The sequence below is a fragment of the Geotrypetes seraphini genome, chromosome 3 (assembly GCF_902459505.1).
Source record: "Geotrypetes seraphini chromosome 3, aGeoSer1.1, whole genome shotgun sequence".
NCBI classification, from domain to species: Eukaryota; Metazoa; Chordata; class Amphibia; order Gymnophiona; family Dermophiidae; genus Geotrypetes; species Geotrypetes seraphini.
Window position 1 is genome coordinate 215,454,051 of NC_047086.1, and position 25,402 is coordinate 215,479,452.

Sequence of the window (25,402 nt, forward strand, 5' to 3'; positions counted from 1 at the left end):
ATCCTAGCGGCCCTATTCATTGGTATGACTCTCGCAGTGATCCCACATAGGTATCCCATTTGTTCTTGAAGTCTGGGATACTGCGGGCCTCGATCACCTGTACTGGAAGCTTGTTCCAATGCTCTATCACTCGTTCCGTTAAGAAGTACTTCCTGGCGTCTCCACGAAACTTCCCTCCCCTGAGTTTGAGCGGATGTCCTCTTGTGTTCGAGGGTCCTTTGAGAAGAAAGATATGCGTGTGAATAATGCATACATTTGAGACCTAATTCTGAGCAAAGCAAGGCCGGGTCAAATATGAAACAGAATAGCTTTTGTAGCAAATAAAAAAAGATGCTTTTTTTCCATGCAAACGAAAAAGAAGGCAAGAGAGATGGTGTTCAAACCAAATGGTTTCAAGTTTATTAGATGACTTGATTAACCGCTTAAACCAAATTTCTAAGCGGTGTACACTTTAAATTTACATATGTTAGGGAACAAAACAGTCCATACAATTACTAAATAAAATTATTATGATAAAAATTAACATTACTAAACAATAGGTAAGGAGGGATGAAATACAATTCGTAAAGAAAAGAAGAGACATCAAGGGAAAATACAAAAGGGAAGTAAGACATACAGGGGGAATAAAATAAGCCAAAACAATAAGATAAAAGATTAACTTGCAAATGCATCTTTAAAAAGAAAAGTTTTCAACTCATTTTTAAATTTAGCGAACTCCTTCTCCTCCCGTAAAAACATAGGGAGGGCGTTCCAAGTCTGCGGTGCTGTACAAGAAAAAATAAATTGTCTCCTTGTATTAATAATTTTTAGTGAGGGAATGGATAAAAGATTTTGTTCACTAGATCTTAATATTCTCTTTGCAGAATAAGGGATAAGTAATCTAAATAGAAATGCTGGGGTCTTATTAGATAAAGTTTTAAAAATAACTGTACATAATTTATGAGTAATTCTATATATGACTGGAAGCCAATGAGCCTTTTTGAGGAGTGGTGTTACATGATCAAACTTTTTGGATTTGGTTATCAATTTAATTGATGCATTTTGAATAATTTGCAATCGTTTTATCTCTTGTAAAGCAATTTATCGATTTATTCTTTAACAAGGTAACAATTGATGCCATTTGGTTTGAAGGACATCTCTCTTGCCTTCTTTTTCATTTGTTCTACTACATTAAGGGTGTAAAATATACACACATACATTGTGTGAGCAGACATTTATAATACTAGCTTCTATGCATATAGGGGCGCATTATGCCAGCGTTCTACTCATACACTATATATAACAAGAACAACAATACTGACTCAGACCAATGGTCCATCTAGCCCAGTATCCTGTTTCCAACAGTGGCCAATCAAGGTCACAAGTATTTAGCATATGCATATTTACAAGGGAGGTGCACATGGTGCATCATAGGGGGAACATAGGTGCGGCTCACACTTACATTCATGGGAAAAATTTAGGACACCCCATGAAAGGGGCAGATAAATATTAGCATCAAGTTTATAGAAGTGCCTTTCTAACTTGTTACTGATTTACAGTAAAGCCTTAAATGTTATGTGTGTATATTTTACACCCATTTGGCATCAGACTGCAAATAAGTTAAAAACCTAACGAGTTCTTGCATAAATGTGTGCATGAAATTCCAAATGAACAGAAAGAGAAATTCTTGTCTTAATGTAGTAGAACAAATGAAAAAGAAGGCAAGAGAGATGTCCTTCAAACCAAGTGGTATTAGTTATTACCTTGTTAAAGAATAAATCGATACCATTTGGTTTTAAGGACATCTCTCTTGCCTTCTTTTTCGTTTCCATGGAATTCCACACAGATATTAACTTGTTTATTTATAAAGCGTTATGTACCTCATTCCTGGGACAAAACTTTGTCCCCGTGTCATTCTCTAATTTCTTGCTCACTTCCAGCTATTGCCAGCACAAATAGAGATCTTTCTTTTCATGAAAGCAGATATAAATAGCTATGAGCTGGAAAAGATCGACGCCTAGTTCGATTCTATAAAGGGCGCGCACCCTTTTTAGAATCGCACTTGGCACCGATTCCTACGTCCTAACTTTGGGTGCCAGATTTACACTTGCCGAAACCTGGTGTAAATGGTGGCACCCGAGTTAGATGCCTTGACCCATTATTCTGTAACAGTATATGCAGCTTTTTGGAACACCCTGAAATGCCCATACCTCCCCTCCCGTGACCATGCCCTCTTTTGAGATGTACACCATGAGATTTGGGCACCAGGCATTTATAGACTAGCATGCAGCCAGATGCGTGCAAATCCTAATTGATGCCAATGAATGGCCATCATTGGTTAATAGCAGCCAGTTAATGATCATTAATGGCTCATTAGACCATTAATTTGCACACATATCTCAGGATTGCACCCAAAGTTAAGACACCCAAATCTGGATGTCATGTGTAGAACCCGGGGGTATGTGTCATGGGCCTCCCCCACCTTTTTTTTCCCAGGAAGGTCTGACATGGCTCATAGATGAAATCTTTGATAGTGTCTTGGCACCCCAGCCCTTATGATTTACCTACTCCCATACAGTGAATGTTGCAAAGACAGTTGTGTCGATACCACAAAGAACCTCCCTAGCCCTGAATGGGGCCACTAGTTATTTGAAACTGCTTTCCCCCAACTTCACCAGCTGGTGGAGCAGCACTGATCTGTTGCAGCTCAGATCCATGAAAACATTTTGTGACCCTCAAAAGTTTTATCACCCCCAGAATTTTTATAGGCCCAACTGTTGGGCGAATAAAGGAAAGAACTAGAGAAGGTGAGGAAATGAGCAAATGAGAGTAGGAATGAAAAAGAGGAAACGTCAAGAAGAATGGAATGAAAAGAAAGAGAGAGGGAATTTTTCTGCACTAGGCAGTCACTGGAGAGGCCAGAGGAGGGGCTTGGCTACTCCCTGAGCTACCCTGGTAGAGCTGGCTCTTGTCAATGCGCCCCTACCCAGCTCTCCTATAAATGGATCTGGTCAATAGGTCTTTGTTTTGATTCTTTCTTTCTGTCTTCGGTCTGTCCAGGAACTCTTGCCCAACAGGGGATTCACTTTCTGGCAGTGGTTTGACGGGGTGGTGGACCTTACGAAAAAATATCTTAAAAACTACTGGTCTGATAAGTAAGTGACAAGGTATCCTGTGCAGTGTCTGTGCTCCTCTCACTCTCTTCTCCTGACTTCTCACTAAGTACAAAGGTGCCCAGGGTGAATGTGGTTTAAATCAAGCGCTCTCAATCAATTGCACACAGCAGCAGAAAGGAGTTAATATAGGTTACAAGCTCCAAAAAAGGTTTTCAGTATGAGCTCAAATTGTGGGGAAGGGGAATTCTCAAAAGTTTTCTTCACCTGTGGAAGAAGAGGGTCACTGAAAATGACTCCCCACTTCTCTGGGGTAGGGGAGGGGCAATTGATTGATAGCAGGTGGGGCTTTCAGGAGGGACTACATTGGGGTTATCATTTGTTAATGAGCTCATGGTATTGTGGGGTTTCAAATTTTTCCTTACAGTGACTTCCATTTCTCCCAGTTCCTTGGCCAGTGCAATATGAGACTGTGGCCATTCATTTACCAGTTTTGTAAATGGAGTGTCTATAAATGAGAGCCTTTTCTTTAACAACATCTGGGTACTCGGATTCTATTATAAAATAATTGTGTAACATTTAGGCTCCCAGAATTCTACCAGCCATAGATCTGGCCTAACTGTGGCCTTCTAAATGTGGCAAAGAGTCATGTGTAAAGCAACAAAACCAGAGAAGACAAGGGGTCCAACTTCGTCTGCAGTAAAAAACCAACCAGAAGCAAACAAACCAAAACTGCAGGTTTGTATACGATGCAGGCAAATTTTATTGTGACAAATAAATCATATCTAAAAACCTTTTACCAAGCGAGGGACCCAACACGGTCCGTGTTTCGGACAACCTTCATCAGGGGTCCATGGTAAAAAAAGAAGAGAAAAAATTGTCACAAAAAAAACCGGAAAGATAACATTGAATATCACGCCAAAAATCGCAAACTACTGTAGATAATCACGATTTTTGGCGTGATATTCAACGTTATCTTTCCAGTTTTTTTTGTGACAATTTTTTCTCTTCTTTTTTTACCATGGACCCCTGATGAAGGTTGTCCGAAATACGGACCGTGTTGGGTCCCTCGCTTGGTAAAAGGTTTTATTTGTCACAATAAAATTTGCCTGTATCGTGTACAAACCTGCAGTAAAGAGTCATGTGTAGTATACAGTATTCTGTAAGTTGTATGCAGAAGTGGCCTTCGGTCATGTGAATGTACTCCTTGCATTTATGTGCTGTGCCAGTCATGCCCACCCTTATACTATAGAGCTTAGTCAGTTTGCTTCCACTTACGCATGTTAGTTTTTCTTCACATTTACAAGTTGTACTGTAACTGGAAGTAGCATGTTACAGAATTTGCTCTTAAAAAAGATCTGGGGGTGCCCTTCTTGCTCAAGAGGCAGGCTAAACTACATTATGTTTATAAGATGAGAGAAATTAACCGCTATTAAAGTCACCGCACTGTTGGACTCTGGGAGAACATTTGGGGGCTCTCTACGGAATGAGTTTACTTGAGTGAATGGGGCCTCTTTTTTGAGGTATAATGACTGATGTTTCTTGGATATGGAATGGTCCCTTCTTTCTCCCTTGTTGTTTTTCCCTTTTCTTTATTTGTTAAATCACAAATAACTCTAAGGAGGGAGGTTTTGAGAGGTTTAATTTATGATGTTTAGATGTGCCATGCTAATATGTCCAACAAACAAACCAAAAAAATGGATCCAAAAACCCATGAGTAAATCACAAGCCTAAAAAAGTAGGGATAAATATTGGGAATCAACCCCAAACTACTGAATATAATATTCTGGACAAAGTTTCTTGAATCTTCAAATAAATCTTTATTGTGCCACATCAGTTTACTTGATGATTCAAGAAACTTTGTCCAGAATATTATATTCAATAATTTTGGGCTGATTGTCCCAAGATTTATTCCACTTTTTTTGGAACCATGCTGATATGTCACCAGATACTTAAATCTGCCCTGCATATTTTCTCAACAGTTTAATAAAGACTGCTTGATAAATTTTTTTTAAAACAAAGAATTGCCATTAAAATGACAGTGAGCCTGCTGCCTTGGTCTTGCTGTCAATTAAAGGGCATCTTGCTCAATCTTTGTATTAGCTGCTGCCTCTGAGGATTCATGAGAATTTTGGACAGGAAGGCAAAGCCAAAACTGATAGATAAGTGACTGCAGCCGACCATAATGAAGGTGAATTGACTTAGAAGAAGCAGCACCATTCACCCTTGGGGTGGGCAAAAGACGTTAGCACTTGTATACTTGCTGCTGATTCTAGCCATTTCTTTTGTTTTTCTCTCTCAGGCTCATTATTGGATTTATCAGTAAGCAGTACCTGCAGAAAATTCTCCTTCCGCAACTGGACGGCACCTTCCTGCTACGTTTCAGTGACTCAGAGATTGGCGGAATCACTATTGCACACATTCAGAAAAATGTGGATGGTAAGGGGTGGACAAAGAGGGCTTTACTAGTTCTGGAAAGGACTGGAACATATCTCTTATCAGACCAATGTCAAAATTAATCCAAGAGCTTTGATGGGCCCTTTTTTTTTCTGAAGGCAATGCCTGTGGCCCCATGCTGAGCAAATTATCTTGTTGGTCCAGAGAAAGGTATCGTGGTCTATGAAGACTTTAGAAATTTCCAAGAATGGTCAAGGAAGTTTATGCAGTAATGCCTGTGCCTGTTCCTTCCCAGAGCAGTGCCTCACTTCACACACCTGATTGACTTTGTCCCTTTTGTTTCCGTTGATAGCTAGCCTCTTGTCATAAAATAAGCATTTTTAACTCAGTCCTCGGGACACACCCAGGCAGTGAATTTTTCAGGATACCTACAATTATTTATTTAAAAATGTATTACTTGCTCCATCCTGTAGTTCTGTGCGAGTTACATAATTACATTCATACTGGTAATTAAAATACTAACGATAAAATATCTTACATACAAAACAGCAAGCCTAAACAATTCACTGTTTTCTTTGCACATCTGCATGTACAACAGAAATCATTCTGGAAAATGTTGTCTAACACTTTTTAATAATTTCCTAAAATTCAGTAATGTGGATGCTTTTTTCACTTCAAGGGGTAAGGTATTCCACAATACTGCACCTTGAACTACTAACATAGCATGGCGCCAATTCCCTGATTTCACCTGTCTCAGTGAAGGTTCTTCTAAACAATGTTATTCCTCTGAACACAACCTCTTACTAGGTTGATATCCATTGACAAGGCAACTAAGTTCTGATGGAAGTTGTGTATGAACCCGTTTATAAATCGATGCGAGCCTGAACAGGCAACCAATGCAGCTGAAACAAAATCGGCGTGACATGTTCGTGCTTAGTAACACCAACAACCAGTCTTTGCTGCAGCATTTTGGACCAATTGCCAATGAATATACCAATATAACCAATGAATATACATTAGAGAAATTTGCATACAGTGTCATGCATATTTGTTGTAGGATATCCTGTCTGACTGGATGTATGCTGAAGACGGGGGTGAGAACCCCTGTTTTAAATCATCTTCTAGTATTGCCTAGATGTTTCTTGTTCCCTGAGATTCGCTTTTTATACCTGCTTCTTCGGTCTCCAGTATTTCCTGTTAAGCAAAAATGGTGGTATTTCCCTACCTCATAAAGGGGGAAAAGGGAGAATAATTTTTCCTTCTTTTGCCTTTACTAAAGCTGCTCTTTTTTCTCATGTAGCTCTCAGCTCATGTCATCCTCTTTCTCTCCAGGTTCTACACAGGTCCAGAACATTCAACCTTTCTGTGCCAAAGACTTGTCCATCCGGTCCCTGGCTGACCGCATTCATGATCTGAAGCAGCTCCAGTACTTGTATAAAGAGAAACCAAAAGATGTTGCATTTAAGGCACATTACACAAGTGAGTACAGGGTCAGTGGTGGGGTGGAGAAGTGGGACAACCTGCTTTCACATTCCTTATGATAGCCCCTGATCACAGGAAATGTGAAAGAAGGTTGTTTCCTAGGATGCTAGCCTGAGGGAGGAGGCCTCACACTGCCCATTTTTAAAATTTTTTAATTAAGAATTTTTTACATTTACATTTGCATTAACACAAGTAAAGAAAAAAAACAATTTTTCTCCTTATTTTCCCTTAAGTTCCAACAAGCCCACATTTATGAGAGGAAGGTGCAACACACTGCCCTTTTAAGTCAATGTGCAAGCACACAAACCCGAAAGGGAAGTAGGGTGCTGAAAGCAATCTTTGCCTTGGGTGCTATTTAGCCCTAGGGCAGAGGTTCTCAACCGCAGTCCTGGGGACATCCCAGCCAGCCAGGTTTTCAGGATACCTACAATGAATACACACAAGAGAGATTTGCATAGAATTGGGAAAGTGTATACAAATATACAGGTATCTCGTGCATATTTATTTTGGGTATCCAGAAAACCTGGCTGTCAGGGTATGTCCGCAGGACTGGGTTGAGAACCCCTGCCCTTGGAGCTACTGTGTAACAATAAACACATAAACCATGTTGAAAAAAGAAAAGTGATGAAGCATAGCCAGAATGCTCTAGAATCTAAAGACTGACCGTGTTCTTGCCTGGGGTGTGCAGGGTGCTGGGAATATCCCATCTTTCTCCTGTCTAAAATAAGAAGAGTGAGCCTCCTCAGCCACTGCATGAGGGGGGAAGGATAAATACATTAATTAATATGAAAGATAGATTGCATGGAAGATAAGCAGGGGCTCAACACTAAATATGCCACATTCTTCATTTGTATTCTTTCTTTCTCAGAGGAACAGTCTGAGAAGAGCAGCTGGGGATACGTACCAACAAGGATCACGATCATTGTAGAAGGGTATGTGAGGGAAAGATCTCTGGTTTAATTATTATTCTATCCATGTATTATCCATACCTCACATCAATCCACCACCAAATCCATCTATCCCAACTGCAGTTTTTTATTTATTTAATATTTGAGATTTCTTGTTATACCGCCTTTTCTAACTAGCAGGTCAAAGTGGTGTATATCACTAAAATTAATTTGAAAATGAGAAAGGAACTACAATCTTTTAATAGGAAAGTCACATTCATACCAGGAACAGTTATTGCCTAAAGCAGTGGTTCCCAGCCCTATCCTGGAGGACCACCAGCTAGTCGGGTTTTTGGGGTAGCCCTAATGAACATGCATGAGAGAGATTTGCATATAATGGAGGTGATAGGTATGGAAATCTGCCCCATGCATACTTATTAAGGTTATCCCAAAAACCTGACTGGCCGGTGGTCCTCCAGGACAGGGTTGGGAACCACTAGCCTAAAGGATATCGTGGGGAAAGAAAAAGAAGGCCAGGTCGCAGTAGGAATAGAGGGAGAGGTAGTGGGATGGCAATCCAGTGAACTCAAAGATTGACACCAACTTTAGTCGGAGTAAAATGCTTACTGGTACATCCATGTTTTTAACGTGGATTTAAATTTCTTTGCTTGATTACATTCTGATAGGAAATGGTGGGAAATTCCACAGTAATTCCTTCTATCCCACCAGTTTGAATATCCAGGCTCCGTCTGGCAATATCATACATCTACACACTCAATCCAAAAATTGGGAGTTTAATCTTCAAAAACTTCAATCCTCAGTACTATCCTATGACTTTCTAAAAATAGAGGATCGATTTATCAAATCAAAATATATTATAGCAAAATAATAGTGCTCAGTGAAAAAGCCAACGGACTTTAAATGTGAAAGCAGCAGACGCAGCCAGCCCAGACTTTATGACATCATATCACCCTCCTCCCTACCTGATTTTTATCCTTACTTCAATAATATTTTCAGTAAATAAGGTGTGTCTTAAATGATTATCTATAACAATGATAATAGAATAAATGAAAAAAGTAAGATGCACTTATCTTGATGGCTAGTATTCATTGGACTGCTGCTTATAATACTCCACGTCCTCAACATGCAAATATGCTCCCAGTGACATGTGTTATCCCAAAAAATCTTTAGAACTCAAACCACAAAAAAAAAAACCAACTATTGTCCATTCAGGCAGGATGAACTCTGAATTACACTTGCTGTGCCTCGGTCAATACATTGAAGTCCCAAAGTTGATAAAATGAGCAGGAAGAGTCCCCAGTCATAGGGAAGGATGAAGATATTTACCTTTAGAAAGAATGGATACTTGTTTTGTGGGAGGTTTAGTTCTTCTGGTTTTTACTTTGGTAACTGGTATTTTTGCAGGGATCAGAGTCAGTCACCGCCTACCAGCATCCCAGCCTGGCCAGCAAGTCCGCAAGAGTCCGGTCAGGAGACACCCAGCAGAAGCATACAGTAATATTACTGAATTGTCATTGCGCTTCTGTGTGTGTATGTGTCTGTCTGGTTTCCTCTTTCATACTGTGTGTTATATATATTAGCATAATAAAATGAGGGCTGAATTCTTGATTGTTTGGAGCAGGGGTGGGGAGAGCAGCAACCTGACTGGGTTTTCAGGATTTTAATAAGACATATGTATGAGATCTATTTTACACTGTCTCCATTATATGCAAATAGATCTCATGTATGTTCATTGGGGAAATCCTGAAACCCAATTGGGTTGTGGTCCTCAAGGACTAAGGTTGCACACCCCAAGCTTTAAGGAATGGTTCTATAAAGAGGCCCTAGCTCTAGACCAGTGGTCTCAAACTTGCGGCCTGGGAGCTACATGTGGTCTACCAGCTACTATTTTGAGGCCCTCGGTATGTTTACCATAATCACAAAAGTAAAATAAAACAGTTTCTTGATCATATGTCTCTTTAGCTATAAATTACAATATTATTATTAAGACTTAGCCAAAAGGAAAGATTTATAAACTATAGAGTTTTACCTAAAAATCCAAAATATGGCCCTACAAAGGGTTTGAGTTTGAGACCACTGTTCTAGACAGTAAGAACATGTGTAAATGCTAATCATTTAAGTTTCAAGTTAAAGTTCTGATATACCGCTCATTATAAAACTGAGCAGTATACAAAATAAATGGGAAGAAAAAATTACATAAAATAGAAGAGTTCACACACAGACATAAGATACGATAGGATAAAAAGTAAAAGGGGCAGTGGAAGAACTACAGTATCTTGATAGGAAAGAAAATGAGGGAGAATTACAAGAGGGAAGAGGGTAAGATAATTTTGTAAATAGATCTTTGATCAAGTTGAGATTAAATATTTGATTATGATATGCCTTAATATATCATAGGCGTCATTGAATAGAAAAGTTTTAAGACTAGATTTAAATTTAATTAGGAGGTTTCATGATGGAAGTATGATGGAAGAACATTCCAGAGAGTGGGAGCAGTTACTGAAATAAATTGTTTTCGTTGGGATGTATGGGATATGTAATCGATCTATAAATCCTGGAGAATTATTTTGTCTCGATGTATTTTTTTTCTCCTTCCCCCCTTGTTTCAGTAAGTTTTTTCATCTCATCTTCCCCCTCTTATTTTAATTTTTAAACATTTTATTATTGGGTTTTTATTAGATTTGTAAACCATCTAGGTATTTCTTGATAGACGATATATCAAGTACCAAATAAACTTGGTACCTAGCAGTATTCAGGGCACATATTTTGCAGGTGGGTGGTCATATAAGTGAAGTTTGGAGGAGCATGAGTGGACACAAACTTATGCATATGGAGGGGCATAATAAAAAAAAAAGTCTAAGTCCCCCTTTGGCCTAAGTCAGTAGACACTGAAGTTGGCAGCAGGGAAGCGTCCATTCTTAAAAAAACATCCAAATTGAGGGTTTTTTGAGAATGGCCTACCTGCATGTTCAGCAGTCTACTCGTCCAGACTGCCACTACATCTATCCCTACACCACATTCCCAACCAAAAAATCGACAACTCCCAAACGCCCAAACCCAGACCTTTTAGGCGAAGGAGGGGCCAATCCTTCGCCTAAAACCAGGATTCTGTAACCAGCATCTGTCAAAAAACAACACTGGTTATAGAATCCTGTAACTGCCTCCCCACCACAATGATTGCAGCAGGAGAGATGCCTAATCTCTCCTACCGTGATTGCGATCCCCCCCCGAACTGCTGTGAACCGTTAGGAGAGATACCCAAGCTCTCCTGCTAGCACCCCCCCCCCCCCCGATAAACCTGTGATTGTGGCAGGAGGGAGCCCAAGCCCTTCTGCCAACACCCCCCCACGAATACCAGCAGGAGGGAGCCCAAGCCTTCCTGCTGAAGTCTGCCCTCCGACACCCCCTCCCGACAATACTAGCAGGAGGGATTCCATGCCCTTCTGATGAAGATGGCACCCCCCCGACAATACTGTCAGGAGTTATCCCGAGCCCTCCTGCCTAAGACAGCACCCCGACACCCCCCCGAATACCAGCAGGAGGGATCTCAAGCCCTCCTGCCGAAGATGGCCCCCCGCGAAACCCCCAAACCTCCTAACGCCCCTCCCCACTACCCCGACACCCCCCTACGTGTCAGTTGGCTGACCGGCTGGGTTTCTGGTTCGGCCGGCCGGCAGGCCTGCTGTCTTCCAAATGGCAGGCCTGCCCCTTCCCGGTGCATTGTGGGATGCACCGGGGAGGGGCCTTGGGCCTGATTGGCCCAGACACCTAAGGCCCGTCCATAGGAGGGGCCTTAAGCAACTTGGCCAACCAGAATTGGCCCAGTTACCTGAGACCCCTCCTATGGGCGGGCCTTAGGCACCTGGGCCAATCAGGCCAAGCACCCTCCCCGGTGCATCCCACAATGCACCGGGAAGGGGCAGGCTCACCATTTGGAAGACAGCGGGCCTGTCGGCTGGACAAACCTGGGACCTGTCCGTCCGTCCAACTGACCGGTTAATGGGGGGGGTCTGGGGTAATTGCGGGGGGTCAGGGTAGTCGGGGGCATTTCGTGGGTTCGTGGCAGGAGGGCCGGTATTCGTGGGGGGGTGTTTGGGGGGACATCTTCGTGCAGGAGGGCATGGGATCCCTCCTGCTGGTATTCGCGAGGGGGAGGTGTTGGCAGGAGGTCTTGAGCTCCCTCCTGCTGCGATCGCAGAGGGTGCCTGCAGGAGGGCTTGGGCTTCCTCCTGCCGGCGATCACCGTTTTGTTGCGGGAGGTGTCTGCAAGAGAGACTGGGCATCTCCTGCCAGTTTATGGAAGTTGGGGGAGAGATCGCGATCGTGGCAGGCGAGATTAGGCATCTCTCCTGCCGCGATCGTTGCAGTGGGGGGTGGGCAGGTTGCCGGGGTTGCTGAGCTGATTGCGGCAGCCACAATCAGCTCATTGGCTCCTATTCGGAACTTATACCTTATAAGTTCCTACTGGGTGATCTCCTTAGACTTTTAGTTATACATGCAGTACAACTAAGTCTAGGTCGGTCTGCCTCCTACCCTTTCCCCTTCCTCTTTTCGCTCTAGGCATTCAGAGGCAGGGTAAAGGCCTAAGCTGGTTTTAGACGTATCTAAAACCAGCTTTGATTATCAGTCTTTTTGATCATCCAAGTACCGATTTAGGCCACTTTTTGATTGTTTAAAAATTTTTTTATTATGAGCCCCATAGATTATCAATTTATCTGCATTCTTTTGCAATCGTTATGAGTATATACACTAGTTTTATGGCTGGCATAAGTGATTGTGCCTTAAATGTAGGTGCATTATTGGACACTTGCAGAAGTAGCATACCATAAAGGAAAAAATGCACTTATTTTTCTTATATGATAGACTTCACATAAGCACTTAGTTGAGGATATAAATTTAGGCACCCTATTATAGAGTTATCCTTTTAGAGGGTGACTTTACAAAGCATTTTCTGTATGTAAATAGCTGTTATAAAATACATATATATATATATATAAGTAAACTTGCTGTCAAGATGACACATACCTTTATGTGCACCGTGCATAGGTGTTTTCTGGAATTGCAGGCTACAAATGTACTTCATGAAATATATGTGCACCCTTAACAGACTGCATTCAGAAAACTGCATCTGCTTTGGAGCAGGGGAGCACTCCTTATCATCCCTCCAGATCAGTCCAGACGGGTGGGTATGTGCTATCCTGCCAGCAGATGGAGACTGAGAACTACTGGTTCACTGACTTCACCCTATAAGGAACCTGTGCAGCTCTGACCTAAACAGTATTTCTCAGACTTCATCAAAGAGTAGGTGAGAGTACCTGCACAGCCCAGTTCTGGCCTGGTAGGTAACCTGATTTCAGCCCATCTCTTTACTGTTCCGTAGGGTGGACTAGATTTGGCTCCCATTATTTTAAAACAATTGTTATAATGAAGAGCTTGTAGCCACTTTTTTGGTTGGTGGGCTGGGGATAGTCATGCTGATCCAAATAACCAGGGAGAATAAACTCAGTTCTCTGGATTCTACCTGTTCCCCATCCCTCTCCCCTGCTCCTGGGAGGGGTTCCTTGAGTGCCCACCCCAGAAGCTGAGAACAACCGAGCAAAGTGTAAAGAGAAACAGTGTTCTGTGGGTATCAAAGTAAATAAAAGGGCAGAGCTTAAAATATTTCCAGAAAGGCAGTAACTAGGAGCAATTAATAAAAATCATATTTAGGGGTTGATATAAAGCAATGTAACAGCCAGAAATTACTTCTAGTGGCTAAATCACCTCTTCAGGGTAACTGCTAATTTTCAGTAGAATGGGAAGGAGACAGAGATACCAAGGGGTGTGGTGGGGTGGGTAGGAAAGAAGAAAAGAGAGATGACAGAGCATGAGGGAGGGGGTGGAGTCAGAAAAATGGAGAGGGGGTGCTGAAATGAATCATGTATAAAAGAGAGAAGGGGCACAAGATAGACAGTTTATAGAAGGGGCATAGAAAGAGGGAAGATGTCATATGGAAGGGTGAGAGCAGACAGCAGATGGAAGGGGGAGGGCGGACAGTGGATGGAAGAGGGAGAGAGTGTGGGCAGTGCATGGAAGGGGCAGAGAGAGGGTGGACAATGGGTGGAAAGGGCAGAAAGAGGGCAGATGCTGCATGGAAGAGAGATAGAGGACAGACACTGGATGGAAAGAAGAGTGAAGAGAAGATGATTAAAGCAGAAATGACAAAAGGTAGAAAAAGATATATATTTTTTTGCTTTAGAATAAAGTAAACGCTCCTTCCATATTCATGGGAGTTAGGGGCACAGCCCCCTCGCGACTAACAAAAATTTTCAAATAACCTTAGAGCCGACTCTGAACCACCCCCACCTCCCGGACTTCTCCATACCTTACTTTTAAAGCCTGGTGGACTAGCGGTGTAGTGGAGTGATCTTCCTATGCTCCTGCCCCGCACAGAACCACAATAAAAAATGGCAGGCGTGAGTTCCTGCTGCAGATGCTGCCTTTTCCTAGGTGCACCTTTGTTATTTGACTTGTGCATTATTACTTTTTTTTTTAAAAAATATTTATAGGGGGGGGGGGTTAAAAATGATTGGCCCTGGGTGTCAAATATACTAGGTACATTGCTGCTGGCCTGCAAATGTTAGTGCCTGCAAAGTACACAGGATGAACCAAATATTATCCCAAGACAGGTAGCTTTTGTCTTCAGCATCTGATAACCCATGCCTTGCTGCAGTTTGCCTGCGCTTTATGCTGGTACCCTTGGCTGCTTCTGTGCTTTGTGTACCTGTAAAACCTGTCTGTCTGTGGGTGCTCCCCTGAGACTCATCTCTTAGTGCATTTTTAGCTGTATGACGGATATTAATTCTTCAGTCTGAGTGCAGGGCTGTCTTATCTTTTTGCTTGTTCTGTGTCTACCTCTTCTATTCCTTCTGTCATCACAGGGTTTGTGTTGCTGATGGGCACGTATAGTTCCCATCAAGTTCCCTCATGTTCTTTTATTAATTGCAGCTCTTCAATGTACTCTCCGACTCCTGTACCAATCTCATTCTCTCCAACCCAAGACCCTAGTCTGACTCCGCCGATGCCCCCAGCTCCCTTGAGGCCGTCCTTCCCTACGTAAGTGTCACCTGCCTTATCATTTGTTTTCTTTACTCTTCTGCACTTGGTGGGCCTCTGTCCTAATTACAACTTCCATGCTGCGCTTTGATTTGTCTCCAGTGACAGAGCTTCCAGTTGCCCTGGTTTCTGGAGCAAGATGCTTTCACCAACCTTAGGTTTTGGGCTTGTATCAAAATGCATTGAGAGATTTGTATAATCCCGAGCCTCATTGCAAATCAGTTACAAGTCCCAGAGGGCATTAAAGAAAAGCCTCGAAAAACCAAACCTATGACTTGCTTTTTTTATCTGATCTATAGATAGAAAATGCTAATTACATTTATGTTCAGTCGTATGCAGTATCATCTCCACAAGGTTTTTGTTGAGCACGTTACCCACTGGTTACTGGCAGGTCTTTCCAAGCCTGCCCAGGAAACCTCATAGTCAGTTGGGGTTTTAGAATATCTACAATTAATTTATGTGACATAAATCTGCATACCCTGGAGATAAGTATATGCAAATTTATCTCGCATATATTCATTGTGAAAATAAAAGAATCCCACCTGTCAGTGGGTTCCCTGAACAGGTTTAGAAAGATTATGGTCTTTCTTGCCACTCAGCTAAAGCAGAGATTGGTTAGTCTGCCCAAATCAGTCTAGCAAGAATACTGCTGCCCGCTGAGAATGACAGCATTGACATGGACTGGCCTAACTTGTGGGAGGAGGGACAGCTTTTTGCCTGCACAGGAGGAGAAGAAGAAGGAGGAGGAAGAAGGGGATGTCAGTGTGGCCTGGCCTGGTATATGCTGAAAGGAGGGCTGCAGAGGAGAAAGTCACCTGTTTGCGCAGAAGAAGGAACCTTGCTGATGTGGGGTGTAAGAACTCATCCACTGTGGCATCAATAAGGAAGTATAAATTTCTTTTCAAGATGGAATTTGAAGGAGCAGACTTGGCTGATAAATGATAAGGGAACTTTATTGCAAAACCAGACTTTAAAAAAACACCACCTGAGACAGCCATGTTTCTCCCAGAAGGAGCTGCTTCAGGGGCAACATTTACTGTTAAAGACATACAAAACCAAATCAGTACTGCAACTTGTATAAAAGCATAGAAAATAATAAATAAATAAAACTCAAGCCATTATAAATAAATTCTTTCTGAAACACCAAACAGGTAAGAGGAAAATCTAATAAATAATAATAAATAACATGCAAATCAACGCACCATTCTGTGATTTAAAAAAATTACAAATCAGATTTCAAATAAAGGACATAAAAATATGTATGGGAACCAGGCAGAGCTCGTTATTTTAATGTGAGGTGCAGAGGAGAAAGTCACCTATCTGTGCAGAACATCTTGCTAACGTGAGGTATAGGCAACTCAGCTGCTGCCTATACAATTAAGGAAGTAGAAATTTCTGTTCATCCATCTTGTCACATAAGAATTGCCGCTGCTGGGTCAGACCAATGGTCCATCGTGCCCAGCAGTCCGCTCACGTGGCGGCCCTTAGGTTAAAGATCAGTGCCCTATTGAGTCTAGCCTTACCTGCGTACATTCTGGTTCAGCAGGAACTTGTCTAACCTTGTCTTGAATCCCTGGAGGGTGCTTTCCCCTTTAACAGCTGAACATCTGTTCCATGCAACTATTCCCACCAAATCCATCCATCCATTCCAACTGCACTCGCATCACTCATTTTTCTGTTCCATCCATCCAGTTATACCATGTGAAGGACAGCCAATCTCTAGTCTTGATACTCACCAATCTATGTGAGCTTTCAGGATATCCTGAATTAATTTGCATAAGATAGATTTGCATACATTTGAAGCAGTATGCATGCAGTTCAATCTCCTACATATTTGTTTGGGATATTTTAGAAACTGGAGTGGATTGGTGTACACAGGGACTTGAGATTGCTTGTCTAGACTCTGTTGCACAGCACTGTGCATCTCATTTTCCATTCATCCACCTTTTGCTGTTGTCAGCAAGTCAACGATGGAGCCAGGATTAATTCTAGGCAGCCCTGTAGGCGGTCAGTCAGCCAACTGGGGAAGCTAAAGTAGGGTGGGGGAGATGTGGAGTGGCATGGGAAGCCAAAATCCTTCGTGTACGGGCCAACACTTATCTCAACAGTAAACAAATGATGCAGGAACTTTTTTATTGCAAATCTTTTTTTTAATTAAGTGTTGTAAATAAAAATTATCTACAGTCCATTATACGGTATAAAACAGCCCCGTAGTGATTCTTAACTTTAGCTTTCTAAAAATCCCCAGATAGGAACCTACTACAGTATGTAGGTTCGTTTGCTAGAGGTATGACTGCACCTATATGTGGCTTTCAGATTCTTTATATTGCTGGTAATAAGGATCAAACAAGAACCATTGTTTGTATTGCAATTTATTGGCAATATAAAAATATTTGAATGTACAGGGTGAAGCAAACATAAGTAACTCCTAAAGTTTTTTGCAGTCTTCTGTTATGTCCTTTCCGGATTCCATACGCTAGGTGTTCAATCCCTTTGTGCAATCTTGGAGTTACAGAAATCCAAACACTTTTCTGAGAACATGCTTCTTCGCCTTAAGAGTGAGAGCTAGAGACATCTTCAGTTTCAATTTCTGCAAGCAATCTGTGCAGAAGTCTTTTGGTTTGTTCTGTTTCTTTTTTCTGATTTTTTCACTTAAAGTTAATCTTTTTTTGTGGCTTCAGTGTCTTGAGACCCCTTTCTGGTGGTCCCCTGTCAGAGGAAAGGATGTGATCCCGTGGAGCCAGACTGCTTCTTCAAGGATAAACTTTGGTGGATCTGTGTGCCACCCCTGGCAGATCGCTTGCTCGCTGACCTTGTCAGAAGTTTAAGCGCAGGTTGTATGCATCCTGAATGAAACTCCCCGGGTTTCAGGGAGCAGGCTGCAGTTCCCGCCCCTGGTCGTGTGGGGGTGGAGGTTACAGTTGGTGTCCGGCTGATTGGCAGTCCGAAGATCTTCAAGTCTGGTCATTTTGGAGCTATTCTGAGGAAGAAAATCCTTTTCCTCCATTCAGCTGCTGTGTGAAAGAACTGACAACCTCGCACTGCAGAGCTGTGAGTAAGCCTCTATTATCCCAGGACAAGCAGGCAGCATATTCTCAACAGTGGGTGACGTCACCAACGGAGCCCCGCAGCGGACAGCCTCGAAAGCAGACTTGCTTGAAGATCTTTGTAAGAGCTTCCGAGTGCTGCACTGCGCATGTACGAATGCCTTCCCGCCCGAGTTAGGGCACGCGTCTCCTGTGAGGTACCTCAGTTCAACGTTTTCCGCAGAGCCGAGAAGTTCTCTTCTTTTCAGTTCTGCAGCCTTCGTTGCCTTCTCTCACCGCGGCTTTTTATTATTTTTATTATTAAGTCGCTGTGCTCGCGTTTCTATTTGGTTTCTTTTGTAAAAAAAAACAAACCCCTTTTATTTCTGTTTTTCATTTTTTCTTCCAGTCAGCGGCCTTTCGGCCTAGGCCTGACCGCTCACCTCGTTCGATACATCGGACTTTTTTTTTTCTATGTCCCAGCCTCTTACCGGGTTCAAAAAGTGTAGCCAGTGTAACAAGACTATTTCAATCACCGATCCCCATAGTCGGTGTATTGCTTGTTTGGGTCCTGAACATTGCCCCGATGCTTGTTTGCGCTGTGCTATCCTTCAACCTTGAGCCCTTCGTCAACGCTGTGCCAAGCTTCTCCAACTTTTTGGCACTATGAACCAACCACCTGAGAAGGTCTCGACCTCGGCTTTGTGGACGGCCTCGACATCTAAGTCCTCGACCTCAATGCCAGCTTCTGCCTCCATCAAGGCCTCGACCTCGATATCTTCGGCCTCAACTGCAGCTCCTCTGAAGTTGTCCTCGGTGGGTAAGTCTCCTATCTCTCCTTCAGGTACTTCTAAGAAGCCGCCAAAGTCTCAGGCATCCCAGGCCATATCTACGGTCCTGCCAGCCTCTTCTAGACCTCCAGCTAAGCGTGCCTCCAAGCATCGTGAATACTCATCCTCGAGGTTGCCCTCCTTGGAGCGTACTGCTGCACCTTCGAGACCTGATCCCTTTGTCTCAGTGCCTATGTTCGAGGACATGTTAAAAGCCATTCTGACCACTCAGATTTCCTCGGTCATGGCTCAACTCTTTCCGTCCTCGACCCTGCTTCCTACAAGCTAGCCTGAGCAGCAGTCTGAGACTCCTGTAGCAGCACCTCAAGGCAAGCCTCGGAAGTCTCGCTGGTTCTCATCCAGTGACTCTTCACCTACTCCTCGGACACAGTCTCTTCCACCTCGACCGAAGCATCGCTCGAGGCATTCAAGGCATCTCGCTTCCAAGCTTTATAACAGAAACCCTCGCCTTCTCTGGATACTGAGACTTCTATGCCTCGTTTATCCAAGGCTACTGAGACTTCTTCCAAATTTAAACATAAGTCTCGCAAAGCTATTACACCGGCTGCTTCTCCTCGAGGTCCATCGAGGTCGAAGACTCCTCCATCGAGACCGCCTCCGAGGGAGCCTTCTCCTCCTGCCTCAATCCAATCTATTCCTCAAACCCCGGGGACTTCACCCTCGAGGGTTTTGAAGCGCAAACACTCACTGACTCCTCCTCACACAGGTAGTGCAGCTTCCTCAATCACTGTGCGCCTGGACTCTGAGCCTCTGTCTCAGTATTCCAGAGAGGCTTCTCCTCCCTACTCCGTAGTCCCTCGGTCTCACACTCCTTCTCCTGAAGGTGCCTCTACCTCAAAGTCTGCCTCTTGCCAGGTTCGTCTTCAACATGGGAAAAGCTCTTCAACTGGATCTCCACTCTGATTCCAAGTATACACCTGAATACAGTGGTGCCTCGCATAACGGACGCCTCGCACAGCGAACGCTGCGCACAACGAACTTTATGTCTTGATTCGTACAACGAACTTCGTTTCACACAACGAAGTCGCCCGAGCTGCATCCTTCCGCGCAGGCACTGCGCTTAACTGCCCTCTCTCCGCCTGGCTCCCTCTTGCCCCCCCCGACTCCCCGACACGATCGGGGCAAGAGGGAGCCCAAGCCCTCTTGCCCCCCCCGACTCCCCGACACGATCGGGGCAAGAGGGAGCCCAAGCCCTCTTGCCCCCCCGACTCCCCGACACGATCGGGGCAAGAGGGAGCTCAAGCCCTCTTGCCCCCCCGACTCCCCGACACGATCGGGGCAAGAGGGAGCCCAAGCCCTCTTGCCCCCCCGACTCCCCGACACGATCGGGGCAAGAGGGAGCTCAAGCCCTCTTGCCCCCCCGGCTCCCCGACACGATCGGGGCAAGAGGGAGCCCAAGCCCTCTTGCCCCCCCGACTCCCCGACACGATCGGGGCAAGAGGGAGCCCAAGCCCTCTTGCCCCCCCGACTCCCCGACACGATCGGGCCAGGAGGGAGCCCAAGTCCTCCTGGCCACGGCGACCCCCTAACCCCACCCTGCACTACATTACGGGCAGGAGGGATCCCAGGCCCTCCTGCCCTCGACGCAAACCCCCCCTCCCCCCAACGACCGCCCCCCCCAAGAACCTCCGACCGCCCCCCCGCCGACCCGCGCCCCCCCTGGCCGACCCCCACGACACCCCCAACCCCCTTCCCCGTACCTTTCTGTAGTTGGCCGGACAGACGGGAGCCAAACCCGCCTGTCCGGCAGGCAGCCAACGACGGAATGAGGCCGGATTGGCCCATCCGTCCCAAAGCTCCGCCTACTGGTGGGGCCTAAGGCGCCTGGGCCAATCAGAATAGGCCCGGGAGCCTTAGGTCCCTCCTGGGGGCGGGGCCTGAGGCACATGGGCCCAACCCGACCATGTGCCTCAGGCCCTGCCCCCAGGAGGGACCTAAGGCTCCCGGGCCTATTCTGATTGGCCCAGGCGCCTTAGGCCCCACCAGTAGGCGGAGCTTTGGGACGGATGGGCAAATCCGGCCTCATTCCGTCGTTGGCTGCCTGCCGGACAGGCGGGTTTGGCTCCCGTCTGTCCGGCCAACTACAGAAAGGTACGGGGAAGGGGGTTGGGGGTGTCGTGGGGGTCGGCCAGGGGGGTCGCGGGTCGGCTGGGGGGGCGGTCGGAGGTTCTTGGGGGGGGCGGTCGTTGGGGGGAGGGGGGGTTTGCGTCGAGGGCAGGAGGGCCTGGGATCCCTCCTGCCCGTAATGTAGTGCAGGGTGGGGTTAGGGGGTCGCCGTGGCCAGGAGGACTTGGGCTCCCTCCTGGCCCGATATTGTCGGGGAGTTGGGGAATCGGCGGGGCAAGAGGGCTTGGGCTCCCTCTTGCCCCGATCGTGTCGGGGAGTCGGGGGGGCAAGAGGGCTTGGGCTCCCTCTTGCCCCGATCGTGTCGGGGAGTCGGGGGGGCAAGAGGGCTTGGGCTCCCTCTTGCCCCGATCGTGTCGGGGAGTCGGGGGGCAAGAGGGCTTGGGCTCCCTCTTGCCCCGATCGTGTCGGGGAGTCGGGGGGGGGGGGCAAGAGGGCTTGGGCTCCCTCTTGCCCCGATCGTGTCGGGGAGTCGGGGGGGGCAAGAGGGCTTGGGCTCCCTCTTGCCCCGATCGTGTCGGGGGTGCCAGGGACCACACAGAGTCACCCACCGTACCACCCGATTCGGGTAAGCGCAGGTATCGGTGGGTGGCTTATTTGCGGGGGGGGTGCCTTATTTTACATTTTTTTCTAAAAAGGGGGGGCTGTCTTATTTGATGGCCCTGCCTTATCATCGGGGAAACACGGTAGAAAAAAAAAAAAAATGAACAGTTAAGTCCCAGTTTTTGCCGCTGAGACTCTGCCCTCTCTCACTGTAAAATTAGACTCTACTTAGTCTGTCTTTAAATTTAAAAAATGTGTGTTGTTTTAAAAAACAATTATGTTTTTAGATGTATCTAAATAAAAATAATAACCAAAAATTTATCTTTTTTTATGTCATCTTAGCATATTTTATGCTGCAGAACGAATTATTTTTTTTTACATGTATTCTTATGGGAAAACGCGTTTCACATAACGAACGTTTCGCATAACAAACTTGCTCCTGGAACCAATTAAGTTCGTTGTGTGAGGCACCACTGTACTTGGCCGACATGGAGTTGCCTCATCCACCCAAGGAGACCTTGAGGCTTCCTATGACTCCAGTATTGAAGCAAACTTTCCTATGGAATATGGAAACTCCTTATTCCATCACAGCCATTCCATCCAAGCTGGAATCCAGGTATCGCACAGTACCTTGCATAGGCTTCGAAAAATCTCAATTGTCCCATCAGTCTTTGGTGGTGGAATCTTCTTTAAAGAAAGCTCATCTATCTAAGCTTTACGGTGCGGTCCCTCCAGACAGGGAAGGCCGTACCATGGACAAGTTTGGCCGCAGATTATACCAGAATTCCATGATGGCTAACAGAATTCTTAATTACAACTACATTTTCACGGCTTATTTTAATCATTTCCTCAAATTGATGCCTAAATTCTACCTGGCTCTTGAGGAACAAAGTCTTCCAGAATTCAAACAGATCATCAGAACTCTGTCTCAACTTCGACTCTTCATGCTGCAAGCCACATACGATGCTTTTGAGCTCTCTTCTAGAGTTTCTGCCTTTGCAGTAGCCATGCGCCGTCTCGCCTGGCTCTGCATTGTTGATATGGATCTCAATCTGCAGGACCGTCTAGCGAACTTGCCTTGCCAGGGAACAGAACTCTTTGATGACTCTATTGAAGCTGCTACAAAGCGCCTCTCTGAACATGAGAGCTCTTTTGCTTCCTTGATTCGGCCGAAGCCTAAGACTCCTCCTGCTCGGCCATACAAGCAACCACCACGTCATTATCCCAAAGAAACGACACCAGCTTTCTCCAGGCCTCCGCCTAGAAGGCCTCCACAGCAACAACGAGAGCAGAAGGCTCAGTCTCCTGCTGCGACTAAATCTGCTCAGTCTTTTTGACATTCCCAGTCTGAGCATGCCAACCTCCCTGCATCAAAATTCTCTTCTGCCCATAGGAGGGTGTCTTCACCAATTTTATCACCAGTGGGAGAGGATCACCTCAGATCTTTGGGTTCTCACCATCCTTCGGAAGGGATACTCACTCCACTTTCTTCAGGTGCCTCCAGATCGCCCTCCAAGAGAGTGTCCTTCCAATTCGTCGCAACTTCCCCTTCTTCTTTAGGAAGCTCAGGCACTTCTTCGCCTTCAAGCTGTCGAGAAGGTTCCTCTGAACCAACGAGACATGGGCTTTTATTCCCGTTATTTTCTAGTCCCAAAGAAGACGGGGGATTTGTGACCCATTCTGGACCTCAGAGCTCTCAACAAATTTCTAGTCAGAGAGAAGTTTTGGATGCTTTCTTTACCAACCTTATATTCCCTGATGGATCAGGGAGATTGGCTATACTATCTGGATCTCAAAGAGGCTTACACTCATATCCCGATTCATCCAACCTCTCACAAATATCTTCGATTCCAGGTGGGGAATCTTCATCTACAATACAGAGTTCTTTCTTTCGGACTCGCCTCATCCCCCAGAGTCTTCACTAAATGTCTGCAGCCCTCCATGCCCAGGGTCTTCAAGTTTTTCCATACCTGAACGACTGGCTCATCAAGGCCCCCTCTCAACAAGGGGTTACTGCAGCGACCCAACAGACTATTATGTTCATCCAATGTCTGGGGTTCAAAGTCAACTTTCCAAAATCCCAGTTGACCCCATCTCAGTCTCTTCAGTTCATTGGGGCCACTCTGGACACTGTCCAACTCAGAGTGTTTCTACCTCCACCACGTCGGCATACCCTCATTTGCCTTTGCCATCAAGTGTCTCATCTCACATCAACTTCAGCAAGACAAATGATGGTTCTGCTCAGTTACATGGCTTCTACAGTTCACGTGACTCCTTTTGCCAGACTTCACCTTCGCATACCTCAGTGGACCCTGGCATCTCAGTGGCAACAAGCTACCGATCCACTTTCTCAACAAATTACAGTAACTCCTTTGTTAAAGCAGTCTCTCCACTGGTGGATGCTCTCTTCCAATCTTTCCAGAGGTTTGCTGTTCCACACTCTCCCTCATCAGAAGGTTCTCACAACAGACTTGTCTACCTACACATGGGGAGCCCATCTAGACGGTCTCCATACCCAAGGTCATTGGTCTCCTGCGGACCGTCTTTGTCACATTAATCTGTTGGAACTCAGAGCGATCTTCAATGCTCTCAAAGCTTTTCAACACCTTCACGGTCAGGTAGTCCTTGTCCAGACGGACAACCAAGTCGCCATGTACTATGTCAACAAACAGGGAGGTATGGGATCTCACTCCCTTTGTCATGAAGCTCTGAAGCTGTGGGATTGGGCAATCCATCACAACATCTTTCTCAGAGCTGTCTACATTCAAGGTCAGCACAACAGTCTGGCAGACAAATTGAGTCGTCTTCTGCAACCACACGAATGGACACTCAATTCCTCGCCTCTACGTCAGGTGTTTGCTCGCTGGGGAACTCCTCAAATAGACCTCGTTGCCTCTCTCCTCAACAACAAGCTGCCTCAGTTCTGCTCTCGAATATACTCTCTCCAGCGTCTCGAGACAGATGCTTTCCTCCCGGATTGGACGGGTCAGTTTCTCTATGCCTTCCCTCCATTCCCTCTAATTCTCAAGACTTGTCAAACTCAAGACAGAACATGCCACCATGATTCTGATAGCTCCTTGGTGGCCCAGACAACCGTGGTACTCCCTTCTACTTCAGCTCAGCATCAGGGAGCTTCTGCTTCTACCAGTTTTTCCCTCTCTGCTTACTCAGAGTCAAGGGTCCTTGCTACATCCCAACCCTACAGTATCTACACTTAACTGCTTGGTACCTTTCAACCTATCAGACTCTCTACAGTTTTCTCAGTCTGTACAGGATATTTTGGTAGCTTCCAGAAAGCCATCCACTAGGCAGTGTTACGGCCAGAAATGGACTAGATTTTCCGCTTAGTGTTCCTCTTCACCATATGGAGCCAATGTCTACCTCCTTGGCTTCTGTTTTAGATTATTTACTTCACTTATCACATTCTGGACTCCAGTCTACATCTATCTGAGTCCATCTCAGCGCGATTGCTGCTTTTCATCAGCCTCTTGATGGGAAACCTCTGTCTGCACATCCTGTGGTTTCCCGCTTTATGAAAGGACTTTTTAATGTTCATCCACCACTCAAACCACCTCCAGTGGTCTGGGATCTCAATGTTGTCTTGGCTCAATTGATGAAGCCTCCGTTTGAACCAATTGATAAGGCTCATCTCAAGTATCTTACTTGGAAAGTAGTTTTCCTGATTGCCCTCATGTCTGCTTGAAGAGTCAGTGAGTTACAAGCTTTGGTTGCAGAACCACCTTTCACAGTTTTCCACCATGACAAAGTGGTCCTCCGTACTCATCCCAAATTCTTGCCTAAAGTTGTGTCAGACTTTCACATCAATCAATCTATTGTTCTTCCAGTATTTTTTCCAAAGCCTCATTCTCACCCTGGAGAAGTGG

General features: G+C 45.1%; 1 protein-coding gene across 4 annotated transcripts in view; it reads left to right on the plus strand.

The window, feature by feature from the left end:
- STAT6 (signal transducer and activator of transcription 6) overlaps positions 1-25,402 on the plus strand; it is a 140,431-nt gene that overhangs the window by 93,743 nt on the left and 21,286 nt on the right. For all 4 annotated transcript variants that reach the window (XM_033937410.1, XM_033937406.1, XM_033937407.1 and 1 more), the window contains exons 13-18: positions 3,040-3,134; positions 5,395-5,531; positions 6,822-6,968; positions 7,840-7,903; positions 9,284-9,373; positions 14,867-14,974. In XM_033937410.1, the coding sequence (XP_033793301.1) occupies positions 3,040-3,134; positions 5,395-5,531; positions 6,822-6,968; positions 7,840-7,903; positions 9,284-9,373; positions 14,867-14,974 (641 nt within the window). The remainder of the gene's footprint in view (positions 1-3,039; positions 3,135-5,394; positions 5,532-6,821; positions 6,969-7,839; positions 7,904-9,283; positions 9,374-14,866; positions 14,975-25,402) is intronic.